Source organism: Procambarus clarkii, chromosome 82 (assembly GCF_040958095.1).
Source record: "Procambarus clarkii isolate CNS0578487 chromosome 82, FALCON_Pclarkii_2.0, whole genome shotgun sequence".
Classification (NCBI taxonomy): domain Eukaryota; kingdom Metazoa; phylum Arthropoda; class Malacostraca; order Decapoda; family Cambaridae; genus Procambarus; species Procambarus clarkii.
The window spans coordinates 14,618,128-14,634,372 of NC_091231.1; the positions used below are offsets into that span (position 1 = coordinate 14,618,128).

The following is a 16,245-nucleotide window of genomic DNA, read 5'->3' on the forward strand; positions in this document are numbered from 1 at the left end:
AACGCTGTTCACCAACATGTGCAATTGCTGATTTATGCTATGTTAACCCCCTTTTTGTATTTTTTATTCCTTCTTTCAACACAATTTATACCTAATCTCGATTGCTATTAAGTTTTAGTCTGTGTTTTTTCCCCCCACACCTTGCCCGAAATGCTATGAGTATTAGTGGCTTTAGGTATTGTATGTACTAGCTCTGCCTATAAATCCAACATTATGTTTGTAAATCAACTGTATGTACTTTTCCTGAATAAAATGTATTTATTATTTATTTTTTAATCAGTAAGTATTAAAAGAAGGCACCAAGCTGGGAAGGCTATGTAGCACCATTGTGTGTAACAATAAACCAAATTTTTTTTAACAAATAATGCACCTGTATGGGAAAACAAATCCTGTCAGCTGTAAAAATATTGATGCAGTTATTTAAATGAAAAATATAATTTAAGAAATATTACTGGTTTATTTTTATCCTATCTTTTTGTACTGTACAGTATATCCAAGGAAGTGAAAAATTAAGACATAATGCACAATTTAATGAATGATTAGCATGGATTAGCAGTTCAAAAGAAATATGACTTGTATTACATATCAACATGAGATCTTAATGATCCATGGTCAACATGATTTAATAAGGATAATACAGTACTGTATTTGTAATAATACAAACTATAATTTAAAATCTTTATTACTGATTTTTTTTATTAAGAAGATTAGGTATACACAGCAATGTGCTGCTACCCTATTCTATATGGAATATTACACAGTGTAGATAAAAAACTAGCTATAAGTTTATCTAATACTCCCATCTCACAGGATGGTTAGACATACTGTACATGGAATCAATTTAGAAAATACCAGCCTCAATACAAAAAACAAATCAACTCTGACTAAACAACTCTAAGCAATTTTCACAAGAGGTAAGCACTGAATCATGGAAACATTATATTTTAATTACTCTTACCAGTTTCTACAAAACTCCTCTCAAACAATGTATTTTTAAACATGTTTAGGTATACACAGCAATGTGCTGCTTCCCTATTCTGTATAAAGGACCACACAGTGTAGATCAAAAAGCAGCTACAAGCTCACCCAACATCCTCACCTCACAGGATGGCCAGTCATACATGGAATTAGGAGAGAACAAAATACTTAATGCTGATCTATTAGCCTCCACTGGCAAAATCTGGGTGCAGCACAAGAATATCTTCCAATATTCCTGAGTGTATGAAGTAATTACAGAGCTCAAAGTACCTCATACCATTTGGTATGAAGTCACTGATAACAGGACAATCACAGATATAGTGTTGGAGAGTATGTTCTCTCAAGTAGGACTGAAAACAGATGTTTTTTTTTTCCACCAAGAGGGCTATAAACCCATGGAACCGCCTACCCGCTGAAGTCGTAAATGCCAAATTCCAGCTAAAAAATAACATTAAGACAATTGGCGGGCCCTTTAACAAGCCGCCGGCTTTCTGTCCTCTTCGAGGTCACTAGATAGTTAGTGGCCATTGGGTAAATTCAGTAAATATATACAATAATTGTCAGCGCATCTTCCGAGCAACAAGGACAGCTACACAGTATCTCTTAGAATTACGTAGGTAAACAACAAATGTAACATATTTGTTTACTACAATGTCGGTGCTGGCTGTAGAAGTTGAAAAAACATTGTTTTACTTCGAAATATACTAATTTTATAAGAAAATTCGACGTAAATAAGAGGCAGTAGAGCTCCTATAAGCCAGCGCTAAATCTTCAATATGAAGAATGTTGCTGCTCTCTGATTGGCCAAACGAAACACAGTAGTGACCTCTATCGGCACGCAGGTGAACCAACAATTTTCTTCCTAAGTATACCTTATTGAATCGCACCTAAGCATCTTCTTAGGGCGCACTTAGGAACCTTCGTAGCAAACCCACTTACGAAGAAATACACAGAGCTTCCTGAATCTAGGTCCTGGTCTTAATTTTAAAAATGAACTAAAAAGCGTATTTTATTGATAACTTTTCGAGAAATAAATCCCAGTCTCATATTTGCGAACATTTATGCATTGATTTTTTGGCTTAAGTTCTTATCATAATCCCTTTTGCAATCTCAACACCATCTGGCTCGTATCTTGTAACTATCTTCGTTACTTAGCCTCAAAACCCTACATTTGTCTTACATATCCTCAACAGTAGATAAAAAAAGGTAATTGCAGAATTCTAGCTACCTAATACCAACATGGTATAAAACCTTATTATAAGCTACCAGACGTATAGATCAGTGTTTAAAGTAATAATAATACATTATTATTAATGTAATAATATTATTAAAATAATAATAATAACACAGCTGATGCCATCTGTCGGCAGAAGAGAACACTATCAACTGGCTGGTTAATAGTAGCCATAAGATACAGCTTACGCCATCTGTTGACATCAAATTACACTTATAACAAATTACCCTGCAAAATACAACTAACGCCATCTCGTTTTTTTCCAACGCACTATAAATAGCCAAACAGCAACCCATAAGATGGGTTGTTGTGCTCGGGTAGGAGGTTCCAAGCTCCGCCCACAAATGGTATGGGGTGCATAATAAATGGCATATCATTGGCAGATATTCTTTGTTGACATTCACACAACAGCCAATCACAGGAAGGGATCAGCTAAAAGGCTCCATCCACTTAATAAATCATATTTATTCAGCACACCATCCTTGCTTATGACATTCTGCTTCAACTTTAATCTACCTAAAATGTGAAATGTTAAGTATTTAAAAGTATTAATATAATGATAATTAAATATTGCAGGATATAGCAGATATATAAAAATGGGCTGGCTACCTAACTTGTGACGTCATTATTGGGGGTTGCCTTGACACAAATAATGATACACTGCTCTGCCCTCTTATTCGAGTAAATTATTCAGTTAGATGGTGATTTCTGTCAGGTGCAAAACAGAAATTGTTGTTCTTTTTCACAACAACCTTGTTGTTGTGCACAAGGACCTATTTCTTAGTTTAAATTTTATTCATAAAAGAGTGTTGGTATTCCTCGCAACAGCCAATCACAGGAAGGTATTTCTGGAAGATCGGCCTCCTTATGGACTCAGCACATCGCTCTAGCTCATGGCTCTCTGTTTCATCTCTTGTATATACAAACTATGACTTTTTCTATTACTGTTATAATTAATAATAGGAGATATAAAAGTTATACACAAAATGGCTAAATTCTGCCATTAAATGGACTTTGTCTGGTATACATACAAACATACACCAATTTATTACCATTCATCCATTATTAATTTCAAATGTAATGTATACTGTCTTGTTTTTTCCTCTCGCCATTACTTGTTGCAATATTTGAAAGTTGTCTATTTATTTATCGATCTATCTATTATCTTGTATTTATATTTACAAGTTTCTGTGCTTGGAAGAAAACTCTGCATTGAATTGGGACTAATTTATTAAATAATATTATTTAGTATTAATTAATATTTACAATTATTATTAATTACAAATATTTATAGCTTAGTTACTTTCATGTAACTCGCAATCGTACATTCTTAACATTAATAGCCTAAATTAGCACATTTTGCTTTTAAATTAGCCCAAAAAGTAGCAAGTAGCGAAATTAAAAATTTGGGAGCGCGGGGCTCTCAAAAATAGCCCAATTCGCTATTTGTAGCCCAATCTGGCAACACTGGAGCCGTGATAACCGGGGCCTCCCGGAGAATTAAAGCGACGGAAACAAATCGCACCAACACAACTATGAAAAAGATTTATGGGTGGAGCAAATGTGTCGACGCTGGTGTTCTCTGGGGCGGCCAGATGTGTCGACACTGGTGTTCCCTGAGGCAGCCAGATGTGTTGATGTTGGTGTTCCCTGGGGCGGCCAGATGTGTCGACGCTGGTGTTCCCTGGGGCAGCCAGATGTGTCGACGCTGGTGTTCCCTGGGGCGGCCAGATGTGTCGACGCTGGTGTTCCCTGAGGCAGCCAGATGTGTCGACGTTGGTGTTCCCTGGGACGGCCAGTTGTGTCGACGTTGGTGTTCCCTGGGGCGGCCAGATGTATCGACGCTGGTGTTCCCTGGGGCAGCCAGATGTGTCGACGCTGGTGTTCCCTGGGGCGGCCAGATGTGTCGACACTGGTGTTCCCTGGGGCGCCCATATGTGTCGACGTTGGTGTTCTCTGGGGCGGCCATATGTGTCGACGTTGGTGTTCTCTGGGGCGGCAAGATGTGTCGACGTTGGTGTTCCCTGGGGCGGCCAGATGTGTCAGGGAAGGTTACATGACCTGGGTCAGTAGGGCTTTTTTTTTTTTGAGCGGGTAACTGGAGTATAGCAGTTACCCGCAGGACGGGAGTGTGTGTGGGCGGGTATAACGGGTACCCCCCAGGACGGGAGAGTGAGCGGGTAGCGGGTACCTAGGGCTGAAGACTAGTCTCAGCATCCACACCACTGCCGCCGCCTCCATTACAGCAGTTCCGGCTTCTCCTCGCTTCGGGAATTTAAGTGCAAATCAGACCGTTTAGAGAGTGAAGGACAGCTTCCCTCTTCGTCGCCGCCACGACCGACGTCTGGCAGTGTTATGACGAGTTGGGTGTTAATGGAGGATCTTATTCACGCACCCGTCCACCAGTCACACACACACACCCGTCCACCACACACACACACACACACACCCGTCCACCACACACACACACACCCGTCCACCACTCACACACACTCACACACCCGTCCACCACACACACACACACCCGTCCACCACTCACACACACTCACACACCCGTCCACCACACACACACACACCCGTCCACCAGTCACACACACACACTCACCCGTCCACCACACACACACACACCCGTCCACAACACCATTACCATAAACTAACACGCAACAAACTTCTCTCTTCCTGCTCAGCAAATTCTATTTTCTTAGAGATTTATGAGGATATAAAGCTCGGTCGTGATTACCTTAATGAGGAGTTGATAGTCGCTACGCTCGGCCGGCGGTGTGGAGGCCGCACTCGGCCGGCAGTGTGGAGGCCGCGTGACTAAAATAAATGAAGCTAAAACCCAAACTTACATATTCCTCGGCCTAGTATAGCACACATATGTACTACCCTGGCAACACTGATACACCCATGTTGTCTCCCCTAGTAAAACACTTATAGGTATGTATTGATATACTCCAGCTTAATGACTGATGCAGGGAGTTCTGGTGACGACAAATACAAAGATATCCATTACTTGAAGCAGCGCTCCGCCCTGAGGAGCCGCACTCAGGCTGGGACTAGAGCCGTGGAAGGGAGGGGGGGAAGCTGCTAACAAGATGGTGTCGAGTAAATCTTCACTAACGTCTTGAGGTGTTGGTGGTCTCCTCCCTCACCCTCAACACCGTCCCCCGGGGACCTCGGCCCATCACAGAATTTGGCCAGGAGGGGGAAGGTAGGCTTAGGGAAGGCAGGCGACAAAACTGGAGATTTAAAGTGACTGTAAGGTGATCAGCATGAGTGAAACCGTTTAGTGGCCCGAACACTGTGTTTAGTGGCCCGAACACTGTTTAGTGGCCCGAACAGTGTTTAGTGGCCCGAACACTGTTTAGTGGCCCGAACAGTGTTTAGTGGCCCGAACACTGTGTTTAGTGACCCGAACACTGTGTTTAGTGACCCGAACACTGTGTTTAGTGACCCGAACACTGTGTTTACGGCCCGAACACTGTTTAGTGGCCCGAACACTGTGTTTAGTGGCCCGAACACTGTGTTTAGTGGCCCGAACACTGTGTTTAGTGGCACGAACACTGTGTTTAGTGGCCCGAACACTGTGTTTAGTGGCCCGAACACTGTTTAGTGGCCCGAACACTGTGTTTAGTGGCCCGAACACTGTGTTTAGTGGCCCGAACATTGTGTTTAGTGGCCCGAACATTGTGTTTAGTGGCCCGAACACTGTGTTTAGTGACCCGAACACTGTGTTTAGTGACCCGAACACTGTGTTTACGGCCCGAACACTGTTTAGTGGCCCGAACACTGTTTAGTGGCCCGAACACTGTGTTTAGTGGCCCGAACACTGTGTTTAGTGGCCCGAACACTGTGTTTAGTGGCACGAACACTGTGTTTAGTGGCCCGAACACTGTTTAGTGGCCCGAACACTGTTTAGTGGCCCGAACACTGTGTTTAGTGGCCCGAACATTGTGTTTAGTGGCCCGAACACTGTGTTCAGTGGCCCGAACATTGTGTTTAGTGGCCCGAACACTGTGTTCAGTGGCCCGAACACTGTGTTTAGTGGCCCGAACACTCACGTACTACAAATACAAATAATCGCCAACAGAACCTAAACACCTAACCTAACATAACATATTACTGTATATGCACAATATTTTAATATATTATAATATTAAATTACGTTTAAGAAAATTCCCGTTTTGAATGAACAGCATGTTAAAATTGATGAATGCGTCTTTGGGGTCGACCGCTGGATGGATGGACATGCTCTGAGAAGTTGTCTACCGACATGACTGAATTTTTAGTTTAAATAGTTATTTAAAATGTCATATAACTAACCCCAAGAGTTCTTGAAAAGGGTGTAAAGCCTCACATGCAAGAAGTACCCGCTCCTGGAGCGGTACACTCGGAAATTCAAAATGGCGTCCAGATGACGTCAGCCAGGCCCTTATTTGGGGTCAGTGAAGCCCTCTGCCGATACTTCAGCTCTGTGGGTTGCTCCCGATATAGAGGCTCTATGGTTTGGCCAGCCAGTGCACGCCCCAACACCCAAAATTTACAGCGCTCCATTGAATCCTTGGAAAGGGCGGGAGAGCGCCGCCTGCTTCCTAATGACTTAACACAACCGTTACAGTTTCTTCGTCTGGTGCCTTGTTTTGGTTTACACTCCGGCTGCTGCGGCGGTGGCTGTGGCGGCTGTGGCTGCTGCTGCTCTCAGTGTTCAGCCTCTAATGATATAAGAGGCTGGACATTGTACTGGGTGTGGGGCGGGGGGGGGGGGGGAGAGTGGGGGATGTGCTCACCCCCCCTCCCCCCCTCACAGGACATGTTCGATACAAGGTCAAGCTTATGGTCAGTTCACAACCACAACATCCCGGGTTCGATCCCCCTTCCCTTGATGTTTCTGTTGCGTTAAATAGGTACCCGGGAGTAAGGCAACTGTTGTGGGTTATATTCTTGGGGGGGGGGTGCTGGTTAGGCCTATGGGGAGCTTATTAAGCCTAACAAAATTCATGGCTCTGCCCGGCTGGAAACGATAATCACAGGAACACATGTGTTTAGGGACCAGGGACCCCAGGAACACCTGTGTTTAGGGACCAGGGGCCCCCAGGAACACCTTTGTGTCGCTCTCACCACAATTCTATTTAAATATTCTCTCTGGACCGCTACACGTCAACAACTGCCTTGCACATGAATTTAAAAAGTTTGTCCGGGGGTTAAACCCGCGTAAATTGTGAGTGAAGTGCGCGAACTGAACATTTTTGTGTCGACAGGTTACTACGCCGAGGAGGAGGAGCTGAGGCGGCAGTCGTGGAACGGCAGCGGCAGCAGCTCAGCGATGGTGGTGAACATGTCGTCGTACACCCTGCCGCTGCCTCCGCACGTCCCCGGCAGGCAGCGACCTACGCCGGCACACGGCCACCGGGACTCCTCCTCCTCCGACACCAGCACCAACAACACCACCACCACCATCATCACCAGCAACAACACCCTCTTCAACAACGACACCACCAGCAGGCCCTCCATGGGCAAGGTCTTCCCTCCTGATGGAGGTTTTGGCCTCAACAAGCTCTCCTATGTGGGACCCATCGTCATGGGCTTCGGAGGTCAGTGGACGACTGTGTTGACTTGTACAGATCTGAGTTTCTTAGAGGGTTTCACACACACATACACACACATCAGTTGACTGACAGTTGAGAGGCGGGACCAAAGAGCCGAAGCTCAACCCTTGCAAGCACAACTAGGTGAGTACACACACAAATACCACCAGCTAAATTATGTCACACCAGCAGATTATGTCACCAGCAGAGTCCCACAGGGCTCTGTACTTGGACCCATCCTGTTTCTGATATATGTAAATGATCTTTCAGAGAGTATAGACTCATTCCTCTCAATGTTTACTGATGATGCAAAAATGTTGAGAAGAATCACCACATAATGAAGATAGACAGAGACTACAGCACGACCTGGACAAACTGGAGGCTAGAAAATGGCTACTAAAGTTTAACTCAGGAGAGTGTAAAGTAATGAAACTAGGCGAGGGGAGCAGGAGGCTGAACACCAGGTACCATCTGGGAGGTGAAATTCTGCAAGAGTCAAATAGAGAGAAAGATCTGGGGGTTGACATTACACCGAACGTGTCCCCAGATACCCACATCAAAAGGATATCATCAGCGGCATACGCTAGGTTGGCCAACATAAGAACTGCCTTCAGAAACTTGTGTAAGGAATCATTCGGAACCTTTTATACCTCATACGTCAGACCAATACCGGAATATGCGGCTCCAGCGAGAAGTCCACATCCAAACACAAAACGAAGTAAGAAAAGGTTCAGAGGTATGCCACTATGCTAGTCCCTGAGCTAAGAGGAATGACCTATGAGGAAAGATTACTGGAAATGAACCTCGCAACACTGGAAGATAGAAGAGATAGGGGAGACATGATCCCTACCTACAAAATTATCAGAGGAATTGACAGGGTATATAAAAATAAACTGTTTAACACGGATGGGACGCGAACAAGGGGACACAGGAGGAAACTGAGTACCCAAATGAGCCACAGGGACGTTAGAAAAAGCTTTTTTAATGTCAGAGTGGTTAACAGATGGACTGCACTAGGCAGTGATGTAGTGGAGGCTGACTCCATACACAGTTTCAAATAGAGATATGATAGAGCCCAGAGGCTCAGGAACCTGTACACCAATTGATTGACAGTTGAGAGGCGGGACCAAAGAACCAGAGCTTAACCCCCGCAAGCACAACTATATGAGCACACACACACAGAGCCTAAGGGGCCTCAGCCGCGAGGGCCTCAAATAGAGCCTGAGTGAAATAAAGATGACGGAGACGAAGGTGTGGTGACCCCTGGAGGCGTTACACAAAGCAGGTGCTCACGGACCAAGTGAACTCTCAGCACAGATCCTGAAGCAGGAAGTAGAGGCACTCTGCTACCTCCCGACAATGCTTCTCAACTACTATACAAACGAGTGCCAGAGTTACGGAAAATAGCTAATGTGAGCTTCTGGGATGTGAAGAAACACTACGTCACTCTCCGGACAGTAAGCAAATGGCATCATCTAGCCAAATTTTCCTTCATCGGTAGTCTTAACATAACTCTCACCTCCATACTGCTGTTGGTATTATGCGCCGTTTCAACAAAAAATAAATCTTTAACAATCTTTATATATTTGTATTAAATTTAGTTATTTCGTTATTACATTATCAAATCAAGGCAATGAAAAGAGTAGTAAATATTCGCCATGTGCTGAAATTAGCATAATTAAGTGTATCGGTTTTGTATTTGGGTTGATGGGGCGCGAGGTGTCGACGCCCGGGACGGCAGTATAGTGCCCCATGAACCACATCGTCCATCAGTTTTACCGCCCCATTACTACTGGGCTCAGCACGGCCCTGAGGCCACTCCGCCAGGGCCACCAGTGATGGCACTGTGAGGTCGTTGACCTTCACTGCACTGAGGTCACTCCTCAGTGACCTCAGAATGAATCACGAACAGTTTCAGTACAATCCGCCCTCCAAATAGAACGTCGCATTTTGACGTATACTCTACCTAAGGCCAAAAATTGTCGTACTAGAAAATGGCAGCAGCTCACGAAATTGACATACTGTCCCGTTTTCTGTTTTGGGTCCTCTGGTACGTTAGGATAAGGGCACTTTAGTACGACGGTTTCTTGACGTTGGGAAATCTTAGGAGGACGGGCTGCTCAGGGATGCTGATCTTCAAAGTCTTTTTCCAATTGTTATACTTGGCCACGTGGCCTGTAAAGCATTGTCGACAGATATGACGATTGAGTTAGACCAGGCGCCATCTTGTTTTACCAAAATAATTCACGAAAATGCAGACACAGCCTAATATCAACCTCATTCCATAAGTTTATTCATCTTAACATAAATAAAACGTTCCCTGGCAGTCCATCATGCTGGGTATGACACGAAAAAGGCTGAGTTGTGATATAGTGGACTGTGGTAGCTAGCATAACAAGAGTACATTTGTCAGCTGTGTTGTCTTGTATGTCACTGGTAGATGTTAATTGTCGAATGTGGCGTATCCTTTAAACCTGTGGACGATTGTCGCTGGAAACGTGTAGTAGTTGTCAATTAATATTGTGACATCGCAAATGTTGTGTTGTATTGTCAGGTTGTGCTGGGCGGTGCTGGAGCCATGGCGACGCTCTTGGCTGAAATATTTAAGAGATGTGGTGAAGATTGGTGTCGTTTCCTTGTGAATATTTAATGAGTGAAAAATGTAAACTCAACGTAGTAAGGAATGAGGAAGCGTGAGTGCCTGAGGTGCTCCGGGACGGTGAGACACCTCACCACCTCACCAGCAACCACGGAACGACTCCAGGAAATGAGAGAAGTTACTGAGAATAATGAAACTACTACTTTAATAAGAAAACTTTTGTGCCCAACTTTTCTGAGCATTTAAATAGTAAAAAGATTCGCTAAACCGTACGAGAGTAAAGTCAAATATGGTGGTGTAGTAAAGTCAATAAAGAAGTGGCCGCTGGGGAGCACACAGTAACAAGGGTTAACTTATGTTTCTCACAACTTTTTCATATTGTTTGTTGATATTTTTGGAACTAGGGAATAGTTATAATTTCATCATTTTAGACGGAAATTGATTCCTCTTTCTCCTGTGTCCGTCTTCAGTATTGAATCCAGGAGCAACTTGGTGTCAGGGGGGGGGGGGTGAGGCGCTGGAGTACAGCAGACACAGATACATAAATAATTCAATAACATATTCCTTCAGAACTACTAAAAGGACATTCTTAAATAGAAAATGATGTTACATACTTTACCTGTTGTCTTGTTCGTTTTCTATGTACTCGTTTTTCTCTCTCTTATTCTTCTCCACCTCCTTATATTCGTCTCTGTCTCTCTGTGTTTGTGTTTCTCTGTCTCTGTCTCTCTCTCTCTCTCTCTCTCTCTCTCTCTCTCTCTCTCTCTCTCTCTCTCTCTCTCTCTCTCTCTCTCTCTCTCTCTCTCTCTCTCTCTCTCTCTCTCTCTCTCTCTCTCTCTCTCTCTCTCTCTCTCTGTCTTTCGTGTTCTCCACTTCCTGCTGAAGCAACAAACAGGATACACACACACTCTCATACATTATCCACTCAGCATATTATCTCTGCGTTAATTAGTAAACTTGTGAGGAGGGTGTTGGCGGCGGCCCGTAGGAGCCTGGCTCTCTGCACCTGTCTGTGTGTGGCTCATCCTCGCTGCCTGTGGCTCTCCTCGCTGCTTGTGGCTCTCCTTGCTGCTTGTGGCTCTCCTTGCTGCTTGTGGCTCTCCTCGCTGCTTGTGGCTCTCCTCGCTGCTTGTGGCTCTCCTCGCTGCCTGTGGCTCTCCTCGCTGCCTGTGGCTCTCCTCGCTGCTTGTGGCTCTTCTCACTGCCTGTGACTCTCCTCACTGCTTCTCTATACGTTCTCGCCTAGTTGGGGTTGTAGGGGTTGAGCTTCGGCTCTTTGGTGGGACCAAAGAGCCGAAGCTTTGGTTTTGATGTAAACAGCAAATTTGTTTAACCAAGTATAAACTTTACCATTCACAAGCAGGTTGCAGAGACTAGGAGGCTGTGGACTCATTAATGTGAGTCAACAGCCTCACGAGTGTGCTGTGAAGAGCCTGGTCTAAGCATGTCTTGTACTTGCAGGGTTCGTCATTGTGGCTGCCTGTGTGATGACCTTTGAAGCCCGCGACAGTGCGGCAAAGATCGTGCCAGCCAGGTTCCGCAAGACGTTTCCGGAGCGGAAGGGCAACGACGAGGACGCCAGCGTGCGACACTCGTCGTGTCAGACCAAGTGGGAAACGCTGGGACTCTACGGGTCAGAGCTGATGCGGCAGCAGAATGGCCGCGAACTTTCTCGTCGTGCGATGACCTTTGCTTTCATACAGTTCTCCAAGAACCTACAGACCAGCTTGGACTCAGCCGCCGAGTACTACGACTCCCGCGGCTCGCGCCCTCAACTGGTTAAGTGTCCGTCTGCGCCGTCCCTCGTACGTCCCTTCCAGCAGGGGGAGCGGAGAGTGAACGAGCCGCCTCGGGTGTTGAAGGTGGCGGCGCGGCCCACCAACCCACCACAAAGCCCACGCGGGCGCCTCACCCCCAACAGTCTCCCTCGCCAGGCCATGTCCGTTGACAACCCGGCCGTGCGGGACGTCTACAACACTGTCTACTCCGCTTTCATCGGTGAGCGCGGTGATGAAGACTTAGAGTTGGGTGCCTCAGCCACGGGAGTGCACCATGCTGGCAGTGAAGCGTCTCTGGCCATGGACCTTCACCTGCCGCAATGCTCAGTAACTCTGGCCGTCCGTGATCAGAGCCGCTCACCCAGTAACACGCGTACAGACTTCGACGAACCCTCGGCCTCCAGCCCACTGCTCGAGCGAGACCTTGAAGTCGCTGGTCCTTCAGGTCTGTCCTGCATTAAGGTGGACAAACAGACCTCCACGTCTGATCACCTGGCGCTCAACTTGTTAGAAATATCACAGGAAAGCTGGGAGTCTCGAGACGTAACTGGAATATCCAGTCGTGCCACCAGTGGCGGTTCTTTCCGCGAGCCTCGACGGCCCCGAGCTTCACGCCGCGTTCGTCGCAGTGAGACCATTGACACTGCTACAGCTGCCGTCAAGCGTTCACAGCAACGCCACTACTCCCAGTCCTCCGGCAGGCATGGATCTGTGCGCAGTGGATCAAGTCGGAGTGCAGCAGCTGAAGCACGGAGACTGCAGAATACACGAAGCGAGACGGCACGGCGTCATCAGTTCCTCCGTCAACCAAAGATAGAAAACGGAGAGTCCAACGAAGAGAACGTTACACGGGAACACTTCGATGTTTAGGCCAGCTTCTTGATCATTGATAGTTCCCAGATGAGGTCAAGCACAATGCCTTGAGGTGTGAAGGCATCCCTACTTAATTTATTAAAGCGTAAATACACACATTATTAAAGCGTAAATACATATATATATGTGCGCAACAATGATCACAAACACACCTCTCCAAGTATGCGGAAAAACCACATGTGAAGAATTAGAGAATGCTGAACGCCATTTCGGCTCAATTCGCCTTCATCAGAGCAAAATAGAAAGTGAGACTCACTCGACAACTCTCTCTCTTTCTCTCTCATATAATAGAGAGTATATATAATGTGTGCGAGTAAAAGTTAACTGGTCCCCAAGACTATACATACCTCTCTTTGGAAAATAGAGAACGTCTTGGGCAGCTCTATTTTGGCAAGTGTTTACATGGGAGTACTAGAGAGAGCGGGCGTCGTAATGCAGGCCTCGGGGTCAACACATTATATGGAGCCCATTCCAAATATAATGAATGTGTAAAGACATGCAAGGCCACGTTATAACATCTTAACGCAAGACAATACATTCTCTAGGAATACTGAATAAGGTATTGCAAATTATAGAAAGCTTTTATAATCCTTAATAAGGCCAAAAACTGTATTAATGAGGTTTTCTATTCATTGAAAGATCTCCAACATTTGGTCCTTTACCTGGGCGGTCGTGTGTTCTTGAAGGCTTCCAAACCCACCACTTTGTTGATACTATACACGTGTCCTCTGTATATTATGAGATACACAAATAGCCATGGTGCGCTATTTAGTTCTTTGTACTAAATTCAGGACAATAATGTAAACAATATAGAATCAGGGATAATGCATTTATGTATTTTACACCACACACGCAATGTAATAATATTATAACATGATATACAAGGTGACTGGACGTTACTATCCATAATGACATGACATTCAGCAGTGAGGAGTAGCCTCGCCAGTTTAAGCTCTCACATTTCAGACTGAGAAATATGGTCTCTACGTTATTAAAGATGCCAAATAGTTATCAAGGAGCACGCGTATTACACAGTAAAGTTTGGACAAGTAAATTTTTAGAAACTAAGAGACAGATGTTGTGACACAGGCATTATCTGGTGATCATTAATAACAATATTCATGCGTTTGAAATCGAAAATATATATTTTGATGTATATTTGTCAAGAACTTTGGCTCATGTTTAATAATACTGTATAGTGTTTATTTCAGAACCGATACTTTACTGTAAGTTTTGGTCTCATATCATTACTTCTTTCTCATTAATATTATAACTCTTTTTGTATTATTATAGTGTTACTGCTAATATTAGTTATTAACTCAACATATACACCAACAACACTGAATTATAAGCCAGTGAAGTCGTTATTAATGAATGATGTTGTCTTCATAACAAGTGTCGGTAGTAAACTGCTCTCCTCTCACCCCAAGCACTCCGCACAATGGCTGCCACTGAAAACTGTTAATTGAAATTTGAAGCACCTTTGTTAAAGGTTTGTAATATTAGAGTTGCGGTTGTACGGAAGGCTGCGTTTCCTAAGTATTTCTGGGGGGGGGGAGAGAGAGAGAGAGAGAGAGAGAGAGAGAGAGAGAGAGAAAGAGAGAGAGAGAGAGAGAGAGAGAGAGAGAGAGAGAGAGAGAGAGAGAGAGAGAGAGAGAGAGAGAGAGAGAGAGAGAGAGAGAGAGAGAGAGAGAGAGAGAGAGAGAGAGAGAGAGAAAGAGAGAGAGAAAGAGAGAGAGAAAGAGAGAGAGAAAGAGAGAGAGAAAGAGAGAGAGAAAGAGAGAGAGAGAAAGAGAGAGAGAAAGAGAGAGAGAGAAAGAGAGAGAGAGAAAGAGAGAGAGAGAAAGAGAGAGAGAGAAAGAGAGAGAGAGAAAGAGAAGAGAAGAGAAGAGAAGAGAAGAGAAGAGAAGAGAAGAGAAGAGAAGAGAAGAGAAGAGAAGAGAAGAGAAGAGAAAAGAAGAGAAAAGGAAGAAAGAAAGAGAGCGAAAGGGAAGGAGACATATTATAAACTTACCATCATTATGAGGACATCAGTAGGAACATCATTATATTTTAGCAGGATATGAGACATATCACATTGCACTGCCTTAAATTACGAAACATGAAGGACAATTTGTTCCTTGTGTGATAAAAGATCAGTTGATTTTGGTTGCTAACTTTATTCAGAACTTCCCAAAGCACTAACAATGTTGCATTGTATTGTTAAACCAGGCTTTTGTGTACTGACGGTTGGAAGACGTTAACAATTTCAGTGTATGCTGAACTCTAACGCTGAAGTAACTGACGGAAGACAAAACTGTATGGCGGACTTATACACGATACTTGTAAGAACGGCTGTATAAATGTCATCTCTGCCTACTGTGGTAGGGTAACCCAGACTCGACAAGGCGGGTTCGCGTTAGCTTTTGCTTCAATCCTGAAGCTGTTGTGATATTGAATGAGGGACCATACTCAACACTGCTCCACACGCTACGGCGCCCCACAGTACCGGCAGACAATCACAGTAATGTCCACGTGTGTGGACATCAGATACAACCAAACGCCGCAGCCTACAGTAAATATCTTGACGCTTCGCAGGGATGACACGCTATGGAACCCAGACTCCTAAAATGATAGTACTTAAAACAACTATTTGGTAGAACATACCAATATGTAGTGTTGGACACAAACACGTTCACGTTTAATACAATTAATTTTATAGTTTTAGAAAGAGCTAAAAACTAAAATTAAACATTCCCAGGCCTAGTAGAGCATATATTAGGCCTAAGATAACGTGTTATAGACCTAAGATTGCTTGGACCGGTTAGGGTTAGGTTCTTTAGTTACATTTCCGATTTTCTAAAATGCCATTGGGCTAATTCAACAATACAAAACGTAAACCTTTTAGAGGTCCAACAGTATACATCGGTGAGTTTGACCAAATACACGGTATAAGTGCTATTATTTTATGAGGACGGACTGGGGTTTACTTCAATAAAACATGCGTCTAAGAAGATTTTGTCAACATTTCAGTATTTCCCAAGTTGTACTTTTTATATATATCTCATTCGTGATTTTTGGCAAAAAATGGTTACATGGGTCCAAGATTGGAAGATTATAGGGCTTCTGTTAGCTGTTGCGTGTTTGGGGTGTGGGCAGTCAGGCCTAGCATTAGTACAGGACACTTAAGGCGGTTGTCAGTGTCGTCACAGAATC

The 16,245-nt window shown here is 44.4% G+C and overlaps 1 protein-coding gene across 1 annotated transcript in view; it reads left to right on the forward strand.

Annotated features, from left to right (window-relative positions):
- The window catches only part of LOC123764429 (uncharacterized), an 89,590-nt gene extending 75,654 nt beyond the window's left edge, over positions 1-13,936 (forward strand). The window contains exons 3-4 of the mRNA XM_045752282.2: positions 7,474-7,806; positions 11,861-13,936. Of these exons, the coding sequence (XP_045608238.1) occupies positions 7,474-7,806; positions 11,861-13,047 (1,520 nt within the window). The 3' untranslated portion in view covers positions 13,048-13,936. The remainder of the gene's footprint in view (positions 1-7,473; positions 7,807-11,860) is intronic.
- Positions 13,937-16,245: the final 2,309 nt, after the last annotated feature.